This window comes from Hyla sarda, chromosome 7 (genome assembly GCF_029499605.1).
Source record: "Hyla sarda isolate aHylSar1 chromosome 7, aHylSar1.hap1, whole genome shotgun sequence".
Classification (NCBI taxonomy): domain Eukaryota; kingdom Metazoa; phylum Chordata; class Amphibia; order Anura; family Hylidae; genus Hyla; species Hyla sarda.
This window is the reverse complement of record NC_079195.1, coordinates 200,266,680-200,287,077: the sequence shown is the minus strand read 5'-3', so window position 1 is coordinate 200,287,077 and position 20,398 is coordinate 200,266,680. Positions and strand designations below refer to the sequence as shown.

At 43.6% G+C, this 20,398-nt stretch overlaps 2 protein-coding genes across 4 annotated transcripts in view; one reads left to right on the top strand and one right to left on the bottom strand.

The window, feature by feature from the left end:
• Positions 1-1,521, bottom strand: part of LRRC42 (leucine rich repeat containing 42) — a 34,591-nt gene extending 33,070 nt beyond the window's left edge. The window contains exon 1 of the mRNA XM_056532153.1: positions 1,421-1,521. The gene's annotated coding sequence lies outside the window, so the exon portion shown is untranslated. The remainder of the gene's footprint in view (positions 1-1,420) is intronic.
• On the top strand, positions 1,488-13,073 carry IFT25 (intraflagellar transport 25). 3 transcript variants are annotated; one of them, XM_056532157.1, is made up of 5 exons: positions 1,488-1,723; positions 5,480-5,607; positions 7,375-7,443; positions 9,295-9,338; positions 9,547-9,756. In XM_056532157.1, exons 1-5 carry the CDS (start codon positions 1,623-1,625, stop codon positions 9,553-9,555), a joined length of 351 nt encoding a protein of 116 aa, XP_056388132.1. In that variant the 5' UTR covers positions 1,488-1,622; the 3' UTR covers positions 9,556-9,756. The 3 variants fall into 3 exon arrangements, with proteins under 3 accessions (XP_056388132.1, XP_056388130.1, XP_056388131.1); XM_056532155.1 differs by lacking the exon at positions 9,547-9,756 and adding an exon at positions 12,815-13,073 and having other exon boundaries at positions 1,490-1,723; XM_056532156.1 differs by lacking the exon at positions 9,547-9,756 and adding an exon at positions 12,815-13,072 and having other exon boundaries at positions 1,502-1,723; positions 5,501-5,607.
• The last annotated feature ends 7,325 nt before the right edge of the window (positions 13,074-20,398 follow it).

The window sequence follows — 20,398 nt, the reverse complement described above, 5'->3', positions numbered from 1 at the left end:
TATATGTACACAGGGGATTAGAAGCAGGCTTACTATACAGAGGTGAGGAATAGTTATCAGGTTATGTATACTTTATAAAACAGCTGATATCTGACATGTATTCCATTACTGGTCTTATTTACATGGATTATACTGTACATTACTAGATATATAAAGGACTAGCGGAGTAACCAGCATTACAAAAAATGAACTGACACAGAAGTTTGGACTAAATGGTTTTCGGGCCAGACATTACATCATTGTATCTTTTAATATAAAGTTTGGCAAACATGTAGCTTATATGTCAACTAAAAATATAGTTAAATCAACCCTAACCTACCCCCCAATTGTGACGGTGGAGGATTTTGTCTGAAATCCCAGGACTTTTAAACATTTTGCTGACAGGTGCAGAAAATAGCTGCTGGGGGAAGGATATGGAGTCAGGATATGGGGGTCAGGATAGGAGAACAAAATATGAGGACGGGATATGGGGTCAAGCTATGAGGACGGGATATGGGGTCAGGCTATGAGGACGAGATATGGGGTCAGGCTATGAGGACGAGGTATGGGGTCAGGCTATGAGGATGGGATATGGGATCAGCCTATGAGGACGGGATATGGGATCAGCCTATGAGGTCGGGATATGGGGTAAAGCTATGAGGACGAGATATGGAGTCAGGCTATGAGGATGGGATATAAGGTCGGGATATGGGATCAGGCTATGAAGACGGGGTATGGGGTCAGGCTATGAGGACGGGATATGGGGTCAGGCTATGAGGATGGGATATGGGGTCAGGCTATGAGGACGGGGTATGGGGTCAGGCTATGAGGACGAGGTATGGGGTCAAGCTATGAGGACGTTATATGGGGTCAAGCTATGAGGACGGGATATGGGGTCAGGCTATGAGGACGGGGTATGGGGTCAGGCTATGAGGACGGGGTATGGGGTCAGGCTATGAGGACGGAGTATGGGGTCAGGCTATGAGGACGGGATATGGGGTCAGGCTATGAGGACGGGATATGGGGTCAGGCTATGAGGACGAGGTATGGGGTCACGCTATGAGGACAGGGTATGGGGTCAGGCTATGAGGACAGGATTTGGGGTCAAAGTATGGGGCTGGGATATGGGGTCAGGCTATGGGGACGGGAGGGTCATTGTTGTTTTTCCTCTCACACAAGGTTAAGGTAGGAAGACCGGACAACGCTTGGCATCCCTTTACATATCCAGCAATTTATAATCCAGGTAAATAAAATCAGTGATAGATTACATGTGACATATCAGCTCTTTTATAAAGTTTTCAAGACAGTATAAATAACCTGCTAACTATTCCCCACCTCTGTATACTAAACCTTTAGAAGCTATAATAACAGTGAGAATGTATGTATATGTGCCCCACTCCCCTTATATACAAGACTGATATTACACATTCCTACAATTCACCTCTATCCCCGATGCACAGCCGTCCGGAACCTTTGGCACTCGGAACGTTTCTTCTTAGTGTCAGTAGGACCCAGCCGCAGCTGTACTTCCGGGTTAAGTGTAACCATTTCCGGGAAAAAGCTCCTGGTTTCTTAGCAACGGCATAGCGTCAAGACGAGACTCTATGTATGTGATGTGAGAAGCGGAGGTCCGTGCAGGTGACATGACCCGGGCGGGGAACCTGTGTCTGAGCTCGGCGGGAGCCCAAGTGTCTCTGGCCACATCCAGCGATGAGAGACACCCGGCGGAGCACATCATTGATGGGTGAGCTGTGCGGGGGTCTATGGTGGACGGAAGTGTATATGAGCCTATTATATTGAAGAAGTACTCTATTTCTATTATTTTTTTCTTATATAATACAGCATAGAACAGTGGTCTCCAACCTGTTGGAGGTTGGAGACCACTGGCATAGACTATTATTCGGCTGGGTTCACACCACGTTTTTGCAATACCTTTCCCGTATCAGGTTTTTGATTTAAAAAAACAAAAAAACGGATTCCTCAAAACCTGACTAGGCTGCATTCACATCTCGTTTCTGCAATACGGCTCCCGTATCCCGTTTCTGTACAAAAAAACTCATGTCTCCAAACCGGACCGAAACGTATGCAACCGTATATGCCTCCTCACGTTTTTAAACCGTATACGCTTTGAAAACGGATGTCCGTTTGCATACGTTTTAATACGTTTTCCTTGAAAAAAAAAAAAGGATACGGTTTTATGTTTGTCAACATTTTAAATAAAGTTCTTTTTTTTTTTAATTGAATTTCCCCAAAACAAAGAAAAATAGTATTGTGCAAACCTGATGTAACCGTACGGATGCACATACGGTTCAATGCGGTTACCATAGAACTCCATTTTAAAATAACCGTATACAGGTTGGAATACGGTTTTTCAACCGGACTTCAAACTGTAGTAGACTACGGTTTTGTGTGCGGGAAAAAAACCTGCATACAACCGTAAATGAAGCAAAACGTACGCAACCGGATGCTGCGGTTGTCAATGTAATGTCTATGCATACGGTTTGGAATACGGTTCGATGCGTTTTTTTTTGTTTTTTTTTTGCTAAAACCAGATACGCCAACCGTATTGCAAAAACGAGATGTGAATCCAGCCTAAACTGTATCAAAACGCCTGTTCACATTTTTATCAGTATACGGTTTGAAAAATGATGTCTGGTTGCATCCGTTTTTTAAGAACAAAAAAAAAAGTATATGTTTTTAACTTTTCACTCCATTATGAATAAAGTTTCAGTTGTTTGATTGAAATTACAAGAAAAAAAAACTGTGCAAAGTCAAAAACCGTATGGTGACCTACGCACATACGGTTCTGTACGGTTCCCATTAGGGGTGTGAATCGCCAAGAATTTGGCGATACGATTCGAATCGCGATACCAGTGTGGTGATTCGATATATCCCGATATATCGTGATGCCGTCTAGGTGACGATACATCGCGATATATCCCGATACATCGCCCACCAGGGAGCATTCACAGATCCCTTTAGACACCGCTGTCAGCTTTGACAGCGGCGATCTAGTAGTCCAACGCGCACTTTTTTCCTTTTATCCCGTCCGGGCTGCAAAATAAAAGAAAACAAACTTTCTCATACCTGCCAACGAGTCCCCGGAGCTCCGGTACACTCCGGTACAGGTGTTCGGTCCCTGGGCTGTATTCTTCTTACTTCCTGTTAGCCCGGCACGTCACACGGAGCTTCAGCCTATCACCAGCAGAGGCGGGACATCGCTGCGGCCGGTGATAGGCTGAAGCTCCGTGTGACGTGCCGAGCTAACAGGAAGTAAGAAGAATACAGCCCGGGGACCGAACACCTGTACTGGAGTGTACCGGAGCTCCGGGCGCTCGTTTGCAGGTATGAGAAAGTGTGTTTTCTTTTATTTTGCAGCCCGGACGGGATAAAAGGAAAAAAGTGCACGCCGGAGTACTCCTTTAATAGTCAGCCATGGCGATCGCCGCATGCTGGCTATTAGCGGCGGCCCCCGGCTACTGAGAACAGCCGGGGGCTGCTCTGACTCGTGCCCGCTCCGTACACCCAGAGCGCCGCCGCGTCAGATCCGGCCTGCCCGGCTCCACAAATGTGGAACTTGTATCTCCTGATGCCCGGGACATGCTGTTCCGGGCGTCAGGAGATACAAATTCCACATCCCTAAAAGAATCGATTCAAAAATATTTTGAATCGATTCAGTATCGCCAAGTGAAAAAATCGCGATAATCGCACGAATCGATTTTTTCTTACATCCCTAGTTCCCATTGACTCCCATGTTTGAGGAAAAAAAACGTATACAGTTTAATACAGTTTTTCACCCGTACCAAAAACCGTGGTAGGCCACGGTTTTCTGTCCAGAAAACAAAAAAAAAGTTTAAAAAAAACGTATAGTTTGAAAAACGGAGACAACCATATACATTGTGGTGCATACGGTTTTGAATGGGAAGTCTATGGGCACGGTTTTCTGTACGGTTATGAAACCGAATGCTTAAACCGTATAGCAAAATCGTGGTGTGAACCCGCCCTTAGAGATAGTATTGAGATTCTTATGTTGCCTATTTTATCTGATGTGGCAAAGATGAGTTAGGATCCATTATGGTAAAGTTGTTCTGCCTACATGAATCCTCTGGATAAATGTGTGGGGTTTGATCACTGCACCTGGTCATCTCATTCGGCTTATGGTGCTGGAATTTACCCAGGTGAATCATAAGGGGGTTGAGGTCAGTTCATGTTATGTGCAGTTTTGATGCGTTTTCTTAATAGTAGTTTATTTTATTTTTTGAGAAATATTGGCAGCCGAGCCGGGTTGTTACATGGCGGCAGCACCTGTCGGCCCTCTTCAGCAGCCGGTCCCGGCCATGTAACTTCCTAGATGCCACATTGAATGGCACCTGTTGTGTCTGAGCTGTTATTTTCCCGCACGCTGGCGTCCGATTGCCCCTGTAACTGGAGTATAATAAGTAAGTGAACAGTAAAACAACATTAAACTGCACAACAGATTTGTTGTTTCAATGATAAAATGATTATGATAAAATCAAGGGAGACATTAAAGGAGGGTATTGTAGAGACTTAATTTAAACGTAAAAAAAGCACGGGGCAGAAGGATAAAGAAGAAACCTGTTCTCAGCTGCTGCTGATCACCTCAGGTCAGTTCTGTATCCTGCTGCTGATCACCTGTCAGTTCTGTACCCTGCTGCTGATCACCTGTCTGTTCTCTACCCTTCTGCTGATCACCTGTCTGTTCTCTACCCTGCTGCTGATCACCTCTCTGTTCTCTACCCTGCTGCTGATCACCTCTCTGTTCTCTACCCTGCTGCTGATCACCTCTCTGTTCTCTACCCTGCTGCTGATCACCTCTCTGTTCTCTACCCTGCTGCTGATCACCTCTCTGTTCTCTACCCTGCTGCTGATCACCTCTCTGTTCTCTACCCTGCTGCTGATCACCTCTCTGTTCTCTACCCTGCTGCTGATCACCTCTCTGTTCTCTACCCTGCTGCTGATCACCTCTCTGTTCTCTACCCTGCTGCTGATCACCTCTCTGTTCTCTACCCTGCTGCTGATCACCTCTCTGTTCTCTACCCTGCTGCTGATCACCTGTCTGTTCTCTACCCTTCTGCTGATCACCTGTCTGTTCTCTACCCTTCTGCTGATCACCTGTCTGTTCTCTACCCTGCTGCTGATCACCTCTCTGTTCTCTACCCTGCTGCTGATCACCTGTCTGTTCTCTACCCTGCTGCTGATCACCTGTCTGTTCTCTACCCTGCTGCTGATCACCTGTCTGTTCTCTACCCTGCTGCTGATCACCTCTCTGTTCTCTACCCTGCTGCTGATCACCTGTCAGTTCTGTACCCTGCTGCCGATCGGCAGGGATCGGCAGCAGGTGAGTATAAAATATTTGTGATCTACTCAGCCAATATAATAATATGTATGGACAATTACAAATCTTGTCTCAGGTTGCTGATTTCTGATCAGAAATAATAATCCAAACTGGATGACAACCTTGGTTTCTGCAAATTTACAGAATTTCTGCATCTCCTTCTAGAAATCCAGAGACATTTTGGACAACGACAGGAATGTTTCCTCAGGAATTCATCATCAGTATGAATGGCTTACAGAAGATCGGAAAAATCATCATGGAGAGTTCATTAAGTGAGTTATTCTGTTCAGTCTCCAGTCTGAGTAAGAATAGAGTGACTGTCACGCCTCCCTCCCATAGTCTTGAATGGAAGGGGCTTGACGATACAACCACAGCCGCTCCAACCCAGTGTTCTGCACATAATGTTCAGAACGCCGGGTGGCTGCACGGAGATTGTGGAGGGGTTCCAGCGGCCAGACCCCCGCGACTGGACATCTTACCCCCATCCTTCGGATGTTGTGTGTACGTAATATTTCGGCAAACAGTAGGATGGAGTCATGGTATGTCACTCTACTGCCACCCAGTGGCACACAGCAGAAATGCTGGAGGGCTTTAACAAGATGATGGCTTTTCTAGCTGTGTGCAGTGTAGCACATGCACAACAAAGTGTAATTTATTTCCACAATAATTTTGCTAAACTTACCAGGCTCAGAGCAGGCACACAAAGATATTTTTAGTTGGTGCCATCCCCTTGGGTATGTTAAAATGAAAGAAAATGTCTTCCCTGAATTCCTCTGGTAAATAGAGCAAAAATGATGCTCTGCAAGAATAAGCACCGAAAAAGTCGTATTGACCTATGGGCTTTTTTAACTACCGGATACTTCTGAATACACCGTGGGGAAATTTTGTCACATATCTTCTGCTGAGTGAACACAACAAAGAAAAAAAAATACATTGAAGTCAGTGCAAGGCAGAGTTGAAGCTTGATGCAAAGCACAGTTCACACATAATTCCTCGATGACATTCTTTGCAGATTCTGCTTTGCATTTCCATAGTGTGATAGGCTCATTGAGAGTGCTTAATAAATAATGCAAAATAAGTAACATGTCACATCTGCAACATTTTGCTCTTTTTGAAAAATCCATCTGCAATGTATCACTGTTGTAAACTGGTGTACAATAGTTTTCTTGCAATCTCATTTGCACTTTATACATTTGGTGCATGTTTGCTATGAATCGGACCATAACCCAAACTGTCAACTTCTAGGCAAAAATGACAGGCGGACCTTTTCTTTCATGCACAACAAACCACATCACCACATAGCTAAAAGGATGGTACAGAATACAATGAAAAAAAACATGGTGACTCTTTTCCAACATCAGCATCGCATCTGTTTAAAGGTTAGGTTTTCTATGCAGCTCAACTCCTTAGTTGTGAATAAAGGTGAGCTGCAAATGTGTTGCTGCTTTTGGATGAAATCAGTTATGTTGTTCTGATCATGGTTGACCTTCTTAAGCCTTCTTCAGAGGATCCTCCCTGTCCCTAAAGGGTACATTAAAGCTCTCTTAATCCCTTATCTCAGCAGCAGCAAAAACAGCAGTTTGGTGCTAGGTGTAACCCCTTCATTGCTGTGCTGCTGCTGTTTCTTTCTTTAATTTTATGCAAGTGCATCATTAACCCATTCTCCCTTCATATGCCATATATAGTAGTGTACATCATCTTCCAGCACAGTGCCTTCCTGTTCAGTTCAGTGCACATTCCCTGCCATTGTATCAGGGCATAATAGAGAGGGGAGAGTGCTGAGCTGTGATTGGCCAGACAACTAAGGGAAAGGAAGTAACTGTGTGAGTACCACTGGCAAACGGCCCAGCTCGGGTCCTGCCCTGTAAAATGAAGAGCATGAAAAATAACTGTGCACTATGGAAGGGAAGTGGTTTGAGCAGTAAAATGATCTTGTAACTACTATGAAGGGTTAAACCATAGAGGTTTAAAAATAAAAAAAAGTTATAAAACAACAGGTACACTTTAATGTGTAATTTTCTCTTTTGATTCTTCTCTAGTAAAAAATGTAAAAATCTACTCAAGTGCATCCAAAGAACCAATAAACTTTGAGCTGTGCCTGGAGAGAGGTAAGAGCTGCCTTGTATATTGTGTTAAAGGTATAGTCTTTTTGGGCAGTCCACGTTATGTTATAATGCCATGATGTCACAAGGAGTGTGGTCGCGACATCACGAACCCCGCAGCCTGTACCCAGCGTTTGGAACCAAATGTTCCAAACACTGGGGCAGTGGAGTACCTCTTTAATGCACAGAGAAGTTGTGTAGCAATTGTAGCTGCTTCTGGCTGATTGGTAATGGCTCCAAATAAGTCCAAATAAGGCTATGTTCACACGGCAGAAATTCTATGCAGAATTCCGCACGGAGATTCCGCAGCAGCAGCAGAGTCCCATTGAATTCAATGAGATTCTCCTGCATTGTGTGCACAGCGGAATTTCGGATTCCACTATCAGCAGAAAGAATAAACATGTTTATCTTTTCTGCTGACTCTGCGCGGAATGCATTGCCGTCCATATCATGCCGGCGCCTGCAGCCTGCAGAATGTCCGCACTGAGAGTTTCCGTGCAGACATTCTGCCGTGTGACCCTAGCCTAAGAAAGCCTTTCTATTAACTCTGAATGCCTGGATAGGATAGTTGAGGATTGGTTTTCTGATCCTAACATCTCCATGTGGTGAGTATGACTACTATTGCATTGATTTATTTCACTTAACATTTTAAAAGTTCCCCCTTAAAATGCCTTGATACCTTTTTAGTGACTGTTTGTGGTGGCAGGGAGACTATTTCCAGTCTGTTGCTAAGGATCTTGTTATGTGGCAGATCTCACTAAAGGCATAAAATAGCTGTCGGTTGTATGCTTGTTTAGCTGACAGCTATTTCTTCTGATCTCCCTCCCCATATGAGTACGCATGTATCCTGAATGGAGAGAGGAGAAAGCCGCTGTTAGACACCTCTGGCGGTGGCTTATTTCCCTGAAAACAAAAGGATCGGGCAGTTGAAATCCAAAATGCCTGATCTCTCTCTTGCCTGATGTCATGTTTCTGGGGAGAATCATAAGACTGCCATATACATATAGAGGCACTCTTGCTAATGTGCATGGCCAACTTTAGCGATTAAAGGGGTATTCTGGGCAAAAGCAGTTTATCCCCTAGAAGATGTCTGATCTTGGGGGGCCCGCTGCTGAGACCCCCCCAAGCGACCTCCCTGCAGCACCCGCATTCTATGCGGGTGCTGAATCTCCCGTTTCGGAAACCACCGGGTTTCCGGGACTGGGGACGTGACGTCATGCCACGCTTCCTCCATTCATGTCTATAGGAGGGGGCGTGATGGCCGTCACGCCCCCTCCCATAGACATGAATGGAGGGGGCGTGGCGTGACATCACGTGCCCAGTCCTGGAAACCCAGAGGTTTCCAAAACTGGAGATTCAGCACCCGCATTCTATGCAGGGAGATTGCGGGGGGGTCTCAGCAGCGGGGCCCCCTGCGATCAGACATCTTATCCCCTATCCTTTGGATAGGGGATAAAATGTTTTTGCCCGGAATTCCCCTTTAGTGCATCTATAAGATGAATATGTGTTTATTTGAAGGGCGGCATAGTAAAGCTAAAGGTCCATACAATGAATAGCCAAAAAAGCACACAAATTTATGTACAATTTGAATAATAGGGGAGCTGAAAGATACAGTGGACTCATAGTTATAAGTCTGGTATATGTCTGAAGGAAGTGATGTCTGCCTTTCCTTGCCACCCCCTGCCCCTGGGGCTGGTGACTTACAGGCTGGTGGGTATATGTGCATGCACTTATATAGAACAGGCAGGATTTTCACATGACAGATCTGTGCTTTTTTTTTTTACTCATAAAAATGTTGTTTACCTCTGAATGAATGACTCCTGTATCATTCTGTAATGTGACCTTTCTTCATTCCAGAACTTGAGCATGTGGAAGGACAGTTCCTAACAGAGGAGATCACTGTAAGTATGAAACTATAGTACAGGGTGCTGGGACACACTCCATGATTTTTTTATTTTTATTTCTGTTTAAAAGGTTACTCATTTGTATTGTACATATGTACAGTTCTTGAAAATCGATGTTGCTCATTGTGTTGTGCCCTCCAATCCCCTTATCAAAGAGTGTGCCCCTAACCGTCTGACACTGTTCCCAATTTATTTACATTTCCAGGAGAAATAAGAAAGAAAAGGCAGGAAGCAGAGTTCCAAAAATAGATGCTTTTAACTTAGTTGTCTCGCTATATATGTGACAGTTACCTGGTTAACAAAAAGAAATGGCTTTTCATAGATGTCCATAACCTGTCACCCTTAATGGCAGTGAACCACTAGCACTGTTGAATAAAATATCTTGTGTCTGTGTGTTTGTTTGTTTTTTTTAAATAAAAAAAACACAGTTTTATGGGCAGTGCAAGTGTCAAGGAGGCATGGCATAGGGTCAACCGTGCCCTAGTCCTGCAATTCCTCCGTGCACTAAATACCCACCTTCTCGCACATTTATAGACAAGTAGGGCTAGGCCTACACCACGGAGCCACGCATGCTCTGTTGTAACCAGCTGTAGCGCAGGCTCACCACGCATTGTCTCTCTGCCGGCGCATTGAGTGTGACAAGTGAAGCAGTGGCTTCAATCGCTCACTGCGTCTGTGCCGCAATTGGACACATGTCTAGGCTTTTAGCAGGGCTCATCAAGGTAAGCTGGGTGCTGCTTGTCTAACAATATGTAAGATGGCAGAGATTAGGTTCACAAGTGTTGCAAGCTTAAAGGGGTACTCCGGTGGAAAACTTTTTTTTTTTTTTCATGAACTGGTGCCAAAAATTAAAACAGATTTGTAAGTTACTTCTATTAAAAAATCGTTATCCTTTCAGTACTTATTAGCAGCTGTATGCTACAGAGGAAATTCTTTGCTTTTTGAATTTCTTTTTTGTCTTGTCTACAGTGCTCTCTGCTGACACCTCTGTCTGTATCAGGAACTGTCCAGAGCAGCATAGGTTTGCTATAGGGATTTTCTCCTGCTCTGGACAGTTCCTGACACTGAGAGAGGTGTCAGCAGAGAGCACTGTGGACAAGACAAAAAAGAAATTTAAAAAGAATTTACTCTGTAGCATACAGCTGTTAAAAAGTACTGGAAGGATAAAGATGTTTTTATTAGAAGTCATTTACAAATCTGTTTAACTTTCTGGTACCAGTTGATTTAAAAAAAAAAAATTTCCACCGGAGTACCCCTTTAAGGCACTGTGGACCCTAGGCCAGGCCTCTTTGACACTTACACTACAAACTGTTTTTTTTGTGAAAAACACAGAGACACAAGATATAAAGGTAGGATAGGTATGAGTCTATTGTAATCTATGCAGCAGCGCCGGTGGTTCATCGCTGCAGTTGGTGGGGGGTGACTGATTTGCTTTAAATTTTACCACCTGCATATGTTCAGTTGTAGAAGCTACTCCAATCAGGAACACATTGTAGTAAAACTACTTCTGGGATTTACACTTAATTACTGCTTCTTAGGTGTAGTCCTGCTATCAGAATATCCATCACATGTAACATCCTGCAATTCCCAGCTCCACCCTTACTCCAATGTACAGAGACAGATAGTGGGAAAAGATTCCAAGATACTAACAGACAAGTCAATTCTAGTTGCAAAATACTTTAATAGTCTGGTGTCACCAAAAAAGGGCAGTACAGGTGCTACATAGTCTTCGTGCAGACCCCCTATTTGTAGGGATCTCATCAATCTAATTTGGTTAAAGTGAATTGGGCGAGCTGCAATACCAGGCACAGTCACTATAAAGTGTGCAGAACTTTACCTGTTAGGAACAGAAGAGGCAGTAGTATGAGCAAAGGAGACCTTTCATCAGCACATGGCGCCCCAATAATCAGATTATGGCCTATTTCGAGGAATAATAGGGGTTCTCCACTGCCCCAACGTTCAGAACGTTTTGTTTCGAACACTTGGAGCGGGCGGCTGTGGTTGTGACGTCACAACCAGGCCCCTTGTGATGTCACACCACGCCCCCTCAATGCAAGTCTGTGGGAGGGGGCGTGGAGGCCTCCACACCCCCTCCCACACTCTTGCATTGAGGGGGCATGATGTGATGTCACAAGGGGCGTGGTCGTGACGTCATGACTTCTCAACAAACGCTGGTTGCTGCACAGAGATCGCGGGGGTCCCGAAGACTTCTTATCCCCCTATCCCTTGGATAAGACCATAAAACACATAAGATAACCCTAATTTATGGACAATTTCAAAGGTTCACCATATAAAATAAGTTTGGCATGTCACAATCTCCATATATATATATATATATATATATATATATATATATATATATATATATATATAGATGCAAATCATAAAATGTTGCAGTATCTTGTAATACCTTTTTTATTGGACTAACAGAATTTTGTAGAGAAGCTTTCGGGATTTCTCCCTTTATCAAGTCCAAAGCAAATCTAAGCTCCCAAGTAGAAGACACAGGTTACATATCACAAATATGCAGGGGTTAATACAATAGATGTGGAGAATTCACACTAAGATGGGCCATAAATTGTCCTGCTATAGGAACATAGACTAAATAGTCTATGTTCTAAGTTCCTATAGCAGGACAATTTATGCCCCATCTTAGTGTGAATTCTCCACATCTATTGTCTTAAAGGGGTATTCTAGGGAAAAAAAAACATTTTTATGTATATCAACGGGCTCCAGAAAGTTAAACAGATTTGTAAATGACTTCTATTAAAAAATCTTAATCCTTCCAATAATTATCGTCTGCTGAAGTTGAGTTGTTCTTTTCTGTCTGGAAACAGTGCTCTCTGCTGACATCTCTGCTTGTCTCGGGAACTGCACCGAGTAGAAGAGGTTTGCTATGGGGATTTGCTTCTACTCTGGACAGTTCCCGAGACACGTGTCAACAGAGAGCACTTAGACAGAAAAGAACAACTCAACTTCAGCAGCACATAAGTACTGAAAGGATTAAGATTTTGTAAGAGATGTAATTTACAAATCTGTTTAAATTTCTGGAGCCAGGTGATATATCAAAAAAAAATATTTCCGGGATAACTCCTGTAACCCCTGCATATTTGTGAGATGTAACCTGTGTCTTCTGCTTGGGAGCTTAGATTTGCTTTGGACTTGATAAAGGGAGGAATCCCGAAAGCTTCTCTACAAAATTCTGTTAATTCAATAAAAAAAAAAGGTATTAGAAGATACAATCATTTTTTGATTTGCATCTGCATTACTGAACTAATGCAGCTACTCAAATCTACTATATATATATATATATATATATATATATATATATATATATATATATATATATATTATAAATATAATATAATATAATTAATTTATTTATTTTATTTTATTTTTTTTCTACCCTCAAGCTGGAAATTGGTAAATAGTGTTAATGTTCTATACATTGTAACTCTTAATTAATTCCACAGCTTCCTGGTGTTCAGGCGACTCACTTGCGTTTTCTTATTGTCTCCGGATATGATCATTTTGTCTCCATGCGTAGTGTATCGGCAGAGAGCGTCATATAAACTGTGGTATTGTATTAGATGATCGGTGTAAAAGATTTACCCAAACACATGATTCAGAGGACCTGACCATGGAAGCTTCTACAACAGCTCTTGTAACCACTGACATGTAACTTCATTATTTTGTACGGAAAATAAATTTGTTAAATTATGTGTAGTTACTGTTTAAACTAATAAAATGGCAAAATGCTGTGTTTTATATGAGAAGGGCTGTGGGCACCACCACAGTCTTATTAAAGAGAGGGAATTACCATACATTTCATACAATAGTAAACCCCTGACTAGAGATGAGCAAACTTACAGTAAATTCGATTCGTCACAAACTTCTCGGCTCGGCAGTTGATGACTTATCCTGCGTAAATGAGTTCAGCCTTCAGGTGCTCCGGTGGGCTTGAAAAGGTGGATACAGTCCTAGGAAAGAGTCTCCTAGGACTGTATCCACCTTTTCCAGCCCACCGGAGCACCTGAAAGCTGAACTAATTTATGCAGGAAAAGTCATCAACTGCCGAGCCGAGAAGTTTGTGACGAATCGAATTTACTGTAAGTTCGCTCATCTCTACCCCTGACTACTGGAGGCACCAGGTTTAGACAACAGAAAAATAGGAGACAAATAATGTATATGAATCAAAACTTCCCTCGTTGTGTACAGAAGTTGATGGGTTAATGTCACTAACTTTGGTTTGTTAGGGTAAAAGGGTTTTAAAGGAGTTCTCCGGTGGAAAACATTTTATTTTATTTTATTTTTTTTATAAACTGGTGCCAGAAAGTTAAACAGATTTGTAAATTACTTCTATTAAAAAAATCTTTATCCTTCCAGTACTTATTAGCGGCTGTATTTTACAGAGAAAGTTCCCTTCTTTTTGGAATTCTTTTTTTTATTTTTTTCTGTCCACAGTGCTCTCTGCTGAAACCTCTGTCCGTATCAGCAACTGTCCAGAGCAGGAGAAAATCTTCATAGCAGACGTGTCAGTAGAGAGCACTGTGGTCAGAAAAAAAAAAAAAGAAATCCAAAAAGATAGGAACTTTCTCTGTAATATACAGCCGCTAATAAGTACTGGAACGATAAAGATGTTTTAATAGAAGTAATTTACAAATCTGTTTAACTTTCTGACACCAGTTGATGAAAAAAAATGTTATCCACTGGGTACCCCTTTAATATTTTATACCTTTTAGATTTCTTCTATACAACTAGGCTGTCCTTTAAAGAGGTATTGCAGGTTTTTGATTATTATAAGATGATTAATCCTACATAATGACACCAAAGAGCCACTAGATACAAAAAAATAACAACTTTATTGAATATTACATACAGATAAAAATCACTTAAAATAACAGAAAACAGTCAGACTGTACAAAAAGGACTCCAGGGACAGTCTTATGATAATGGGTATAAGGCACATAAAGATATATACAGTGGTCCCTCAACATACGATGGTAATCCGTTCCAAATGGACCATCGTTTGTTGAAACCATCGTATGTTGAGGGATCCGTGCAATGTAAAGTATAGGACAGTAGTCTACAACCTGCGGACCTCCAGATGTTGCAAAACTACAACACCCAGCATGCCCGGACAGCCGTTGGCTGTCCGGGCATGCTGGGTGTTGTAGTTTTGCAACATCTAGAGGTCCGCAGATTGTAGTCCACTGTTAGAGAAAGTTGTGCTCACCTGTCCCCGCTGCTCCGGACCATCACCGCTCGCCACCGCTGCCCGGTGATGTCGCCGTCCATGGCTGTCGCCGTGTCCCCGGGGTGTCCCCGACGCTCCTGAAGACCTCTGCTTCCCCGGCAACCGCACTCTCCGTCGCCGCCATCACGTCGCTCCGCACGCCGCTCCTATTGGATGACGGGACGGCGTGCGCAGCGACGTGATGACGATGATGGAGAGTGCCGATGATGCAGGGGATCCCGAAGAGGACGCCACGGAGCCCCGAGGACAGGTAAGTGATCGTCAGCGGACCACACGGGGCACCATAAACGGCTATCCGGTGGCAGCTGAAGCAGTCTGCGCTGCCGGATAGCCGTTTATGTGATGGCGCCGACATACAAAAGCATCGTACGTTGATGCTGCCTTCAACATGCGATGGCCTCTGAGAGGCCATCGCATGTTGAAATGATCGTATGTCGGGGCCATCGTAGGTCGAGGGGTCACTGTATAGCTCATTCACCTGTGAGCAGTGTATTGCACATCCGTATCCATCAAGCCATAACATATGTGAACCAAATCAGTGCAGCCACAGGGACAAATGATGATGAAATACCCTGCCCAAAAACCCTGTCAGGACCAAAAAGCGTGATTAGCGAAACAGCGTTGGGGTGACTCCGGGTCCTGAGGGTAAGACTATTGGTGCATGCTGCTATTGATGGAGATTTGGTGATGGTATCACTTTCTTGACTGCTTTGTTGAGAGGGGCTCAGTGTGGGCGGCTTTTTTCCCCCCTCCCTAGTGCTAACGCTCTGTTTTTTTCCCCCCTCTTAATACCGTCACCCCCTCTCCATTTTTCTCAGTCACTTGCACCATTTGTCTTTTTTCCTTCCCTCTTTTTTGGTCCTGACAGGGTTTTTGGGCAGGGTATTTCATCATCATTTGTCCCTGTGGCTGCACTGATTTGGTTCACATATGTTATGGCTTGATGGATACGGATGTGCAATACACTGCTCACAGGTGAATGAGCTATATATATATATATATATATATATATATATATATATCTTTATGTGCCTTATACCCATTATCATGGGACTGTCCCTGAAGTCTTTTTGTACAGTCTGACTGTTTTCTGTTATTTTAAGTGATTTTATTTGTATGTTATATTCAATAAAGTTGTTATTTTTTTGTATCTAGTGGCCCTTTGGTGTCATTATGTAGGATTAATATTTAGTTTAAGGGACACCTTGCCCTATTTATATTGTAGTATTTATGCCCTTATTTTTGGTTATATTCTAAGATGATGCCAAGTTATAATGCTATGTACTACGCTTCTATTACCCCTGTTCGCCATTTTGTTTTAATGCATAGGCCCCCACCTGGACATGCTGTAGTGCAAGTCTTGTTTTAATTTTACTGTTTTCTCTGACCTTTCCCAGCTTTTCATGTGGCCAGAGACAAGATGTCTTAAGTCACATGGTCTTCAGAGGACATGGCTATGCTGGACTACCCTTCTAATATACTGAAATGGCTCCAGTAGGGTGGGACTTAGGAGGGTATAGGCCTCACTTGCACCAGAACTGCAGGTTCTATTGGACACTATGTTGGAGGGAGACCCAGTCGGATAGCTGCAGGCCATGCTGGTGATGAGCAGTGCTGAGGTGGATGGACTCGGTCTCACCAGAAACATAGGGCACAACCCTGGCAATTTACTTATTCAAGCCTTCGCCATGGTTATTATTCAAGGAGAGAAGTGGACAGTCTTTTTGAAGTCTTCATTGTTGGCAGATGCCGGCTTCTCCATCAGATGGTCGATTGTCGGCAAAGGTCCAGCAGTCGGTCTATTGATGGCAAGAAGAGGTGTGCGGCTGACATGGTGTACGGTGAGTCGTGGTAGGCCGCTGACTTTATTACTGATTAGATTCCACCCCACATTCTACCTGAGTGCTACCGAGCCGCACTGACAGCAGATCATGACATTCAGGGACTTTTTAGCAAGATTTTTTCATTCTAGAAGAGTAACTTATTCAAAAAAATACGTACAGTACTCTAAGAGGTGAAATGGTAACAGTCATATTTGGCACGGGAGAGTCTTCTCCCCAAGCAAAGGTCAGTGTGGTTAAAGGAGAACTGTCACCAAATTCACCCACACTAAACCCAATACACCATAAGTCGGCGGTAGCGAAGGACCGGTGCATGCGCAGTTACACTGCACAGAGCGCTCTCCGGACGCACTGCTCTCACGTCACCAGGATGTGGGAGCTGGATAAAAAATAGAGCGCATGCGCTCTGCAGACAGAGCGCTGTGCTCAGGGGGAAAATGAATATGTGAACAAGGGGGGTGGGCTAAGGCCCCTTCCTCTGGGACCCAAAGCAAGGCTGCCGGTGGGGGCCAAAAGTACAGAACTTTAGCGGACGACAACTCGGCGGCAAGAAAACCTAAAAAAGTAAGCGACCCATGTATGGACTCCTGTTCACCCCACATTATAACCCAGTGTATTGGGCTTAGTGTGGGTGAACTTGGTGACAGTTTTCCTTTAAACAAAAGTCCTAGCCTGGCACCAAAAACACAGAATATAGTTTTATTTATTGTTGTCTAAGATTAGAAAATGACTAAGGGTAGTACACACAGGATACGCTTGATACACAACTTGTATAGTTAATTATTATGGAATCAAGTGACATCCTCCTGCTCCTCATCAGGCAGCACGTGCCATGACCACCTCAGAATAGGGACCAGCGGCAGCTGCTACAGGAAGGTCCTGAAACACACTTGGAGACTGCTGCCAACACACTAATGTATCCAGTTTGGAAAGTACTGCCCTAAGCCATGTTCACACAGCTAAAATCCACACTGATTTGTACGAGGATTTCCAAACTCACATAAGTGAGGTTTTGTATTAAAAACCATTCCATGTGGGAAATTTAAAAAAATCTAAAAAAATAAAAATCTAAAACATCTCTGCATTGTTTTCCAAAACTGTGTTATAGATCTTTGGACGCAGGGAAAAATTAATGTCACTTTTCTGCACCCTTCCTCATGGATTCTCTCATTAAAATCTACAGGAACTTTAACCTCTTAAGGAAGCAGGGCGTACCTGTACACCCTGGTCCCGGTCTATAACACCTGGTCACGGCGGGACCCTGGGCTAATAGCGTGCGGGACCGATCGTTGGGCCGCGCGCTATTAACCCTTTAGATGCAGTGTTCAAAGTTGATTGCCACATCTAAAGTAACAAAAATACACTCCCGGCAGCTTAGTTGGGTTGATCGGGACCATCACGGTGAAATCGCGATGCCCCGTTCAGCTAGAATGCGAACGGAGGGTCCATTACCTGCATCCGGCGCGTCCGATCGGTGATTGATTGCTCCAAGCCTGAAATCTAGGCTTGAGCAATCGACTGCCGATAACACTGATCATTGCCATGTTAATGCATGGCAGTGATCTGTGTAGAAGATCAGTGTGTGCAGTGTCATAGCCACTAGAGGGTTATAAGACTGCAAAAAAGAAGTTAATAAAGGTCATTTAACCCCTTCCCTAATAAAAGTAAGAATCACCCCCCTTTTCCCATTTAAAAAAAAACAAAAAACTGTGTAAATAAAAATAAACATAAGTGGTATCGCCGCGTGCGGAAATGTCCGTACTATAAAAATATATTGTTAATTAAACCGCACGGTCAATGGCGTACACACGAAAAAAAATTCCAAAGTCCAAAATAGCGTATTTCTGGTCACTTTTTTATAATGAAAAAATTAATAAAAAGCAATCAAAAAGTCAGATCAATACAGAAATAGTACCACTAAAAACTTCAGATCACGGCGCAAAAAATGAGTCCTCATACCGGCCCATACGCAGAAAAATAAAAAAGTTATAGGGGTCAAAAGATGACAATTTTAAACTTGTTCATTTTTGTGCATGTAGTTATGATTTTTTCCAGGAGTGCGACAAAATCAAAACTATATAAGTAGGGAATCATTTTAATCGTATGGACCTACAGAAGATAGATCAGGTGTCATTTTTACCGAAAAAATTACTGTGTAGGAACGGAAGCCCCCAAAAGTTACAAAATTGTGTATTTCCTTCAATTTTGTTGCACAATGCATTTTTTACACTATCATTTGTGTCCCTGAGGCACAGATACGTCCGGAAACTGTCAAAATGACAGCCATGGGCCCCATTAATTTCAATGCCACAAGTAAAGAACTAGTGACTACGTTCAGGTCATTTTTCGAGTATATACGATTTTTGGCTCAGACTGAGAAGTGTGGCTTGCAGCACTTTTTAATCCGAGACAAAACTTAGGCTGGAACACCACGTTTTTGCAATACAGTTCCCATATCAGGTTTTTGATTTAAAAAAAACAAACAAACGGATTCCTCAAAACCTGACTAAACTGTATCAAAACGTGTGTACAAATCTTTATCTGTATACAGTTGAAAACCGTATATGGTTTGAAAAATGATGTCCGGTTCCATCCCTTTTTTAAGAAAAAAAAAAATGTATACGTTTAACTTTTCACTCCATTATGAATAAAGTTTCACTTTTTTTATTGAAATTCCAAGAAAAAAACTGTGCAAAGTAAAAAACCGGATGGAACCGTACACACATACAGTTCTGTACGGTTCCCATTGACTCCCTTGTTAAAAAAAAAAAAAAAAATGTATATGGTTTAATACGGTTTTCACCTGGACCAAAAACTGTGGTAGGCCGCGGTTTTCTGTCTGAAAAAAATAAAATAAAAAAAAGTTAAAAACCGTATGGTTTGAAAAACTGAGACAACCGTATACATTATGGTGCATACGGTTTTGAATGGGAAGTCTATGGGCACAGTTTTCTGTACGGTTGCATAAGTTTTTTTTTAATGAAACCGTATAGTAAAATCGTAGTATGAACTAGGGATCGACCGATATCGTTTTTTTAGGGCCGATACCAATAATCGGTGGAGGTTAGGGCCGATAGCCGATAACTTATACCGATATTCCGGTATAAGTTATCGGCTATTTATCCCCCTGCGACAAAGCTGCAGATCATTGATTTAAAGCGGGCGCTTTAAATCAATGCACTGCAGTGGCTTTTGCGGTGCCATAGGCCGCCGCCGCCACCACCCGCTTCTCTCCCCCTGCCTGTCAGGGTGGTCCGGGCCATCCATCGTTCCTGTAGTGTCAGGGGGCGTTTCGGGTGAAGAGTGAACCGGTCCGGGCTGTCCTTCTTCTCCGGGGGTCCTCTTCTCCACTCCGGGCAGGCTCCAGCCTAGTAATGCAGCATAGACGCCGCTGCGCAGTGACACCCGTGCGCAGCGACGCACCTGACGCCACGGCGTAGCGGTGTCTATGAGGCGTACTAGGCCAGAGCCTGCCCGGAGTGGAGAAGAGGACCCCCGGAGAAGAAGGACAGCCCGGACTGGTTCACCCTCCACCCGGAATGCCGCCGGACACTACAGGAAGGAAGGATGGATGGCCCAGACCACCCCCATTACGGGCAAGTTTAATTTTTTTTTTATTGACTCGGAGGGTGGGGGGAGGGGCCCGACCGGTATAGCGATATGGGCAAAAATCCATACCGTGGGAGAAAAAAAACGGTATCCGGTTAATACCGATATACCGCCCAGCACTACGGTGGGGAGTGAGACGCTGTGCGGTGGGTCGGGGGGGGGGGGGGCGGTCGCGGTGCGGCGGGTCGGGGGGGCGGTCGCGGGGCATTATCGGCTTATCGGCAAGGTAATTGCCGATACCGATAATGCCCAAAATCGTGATTATCGGCCATACCGATAATCGGTCGATCCCTAGTAAGAACCCACCCTTAGATACATTTTGAAAATGAACTGAACATAAACATCTTATT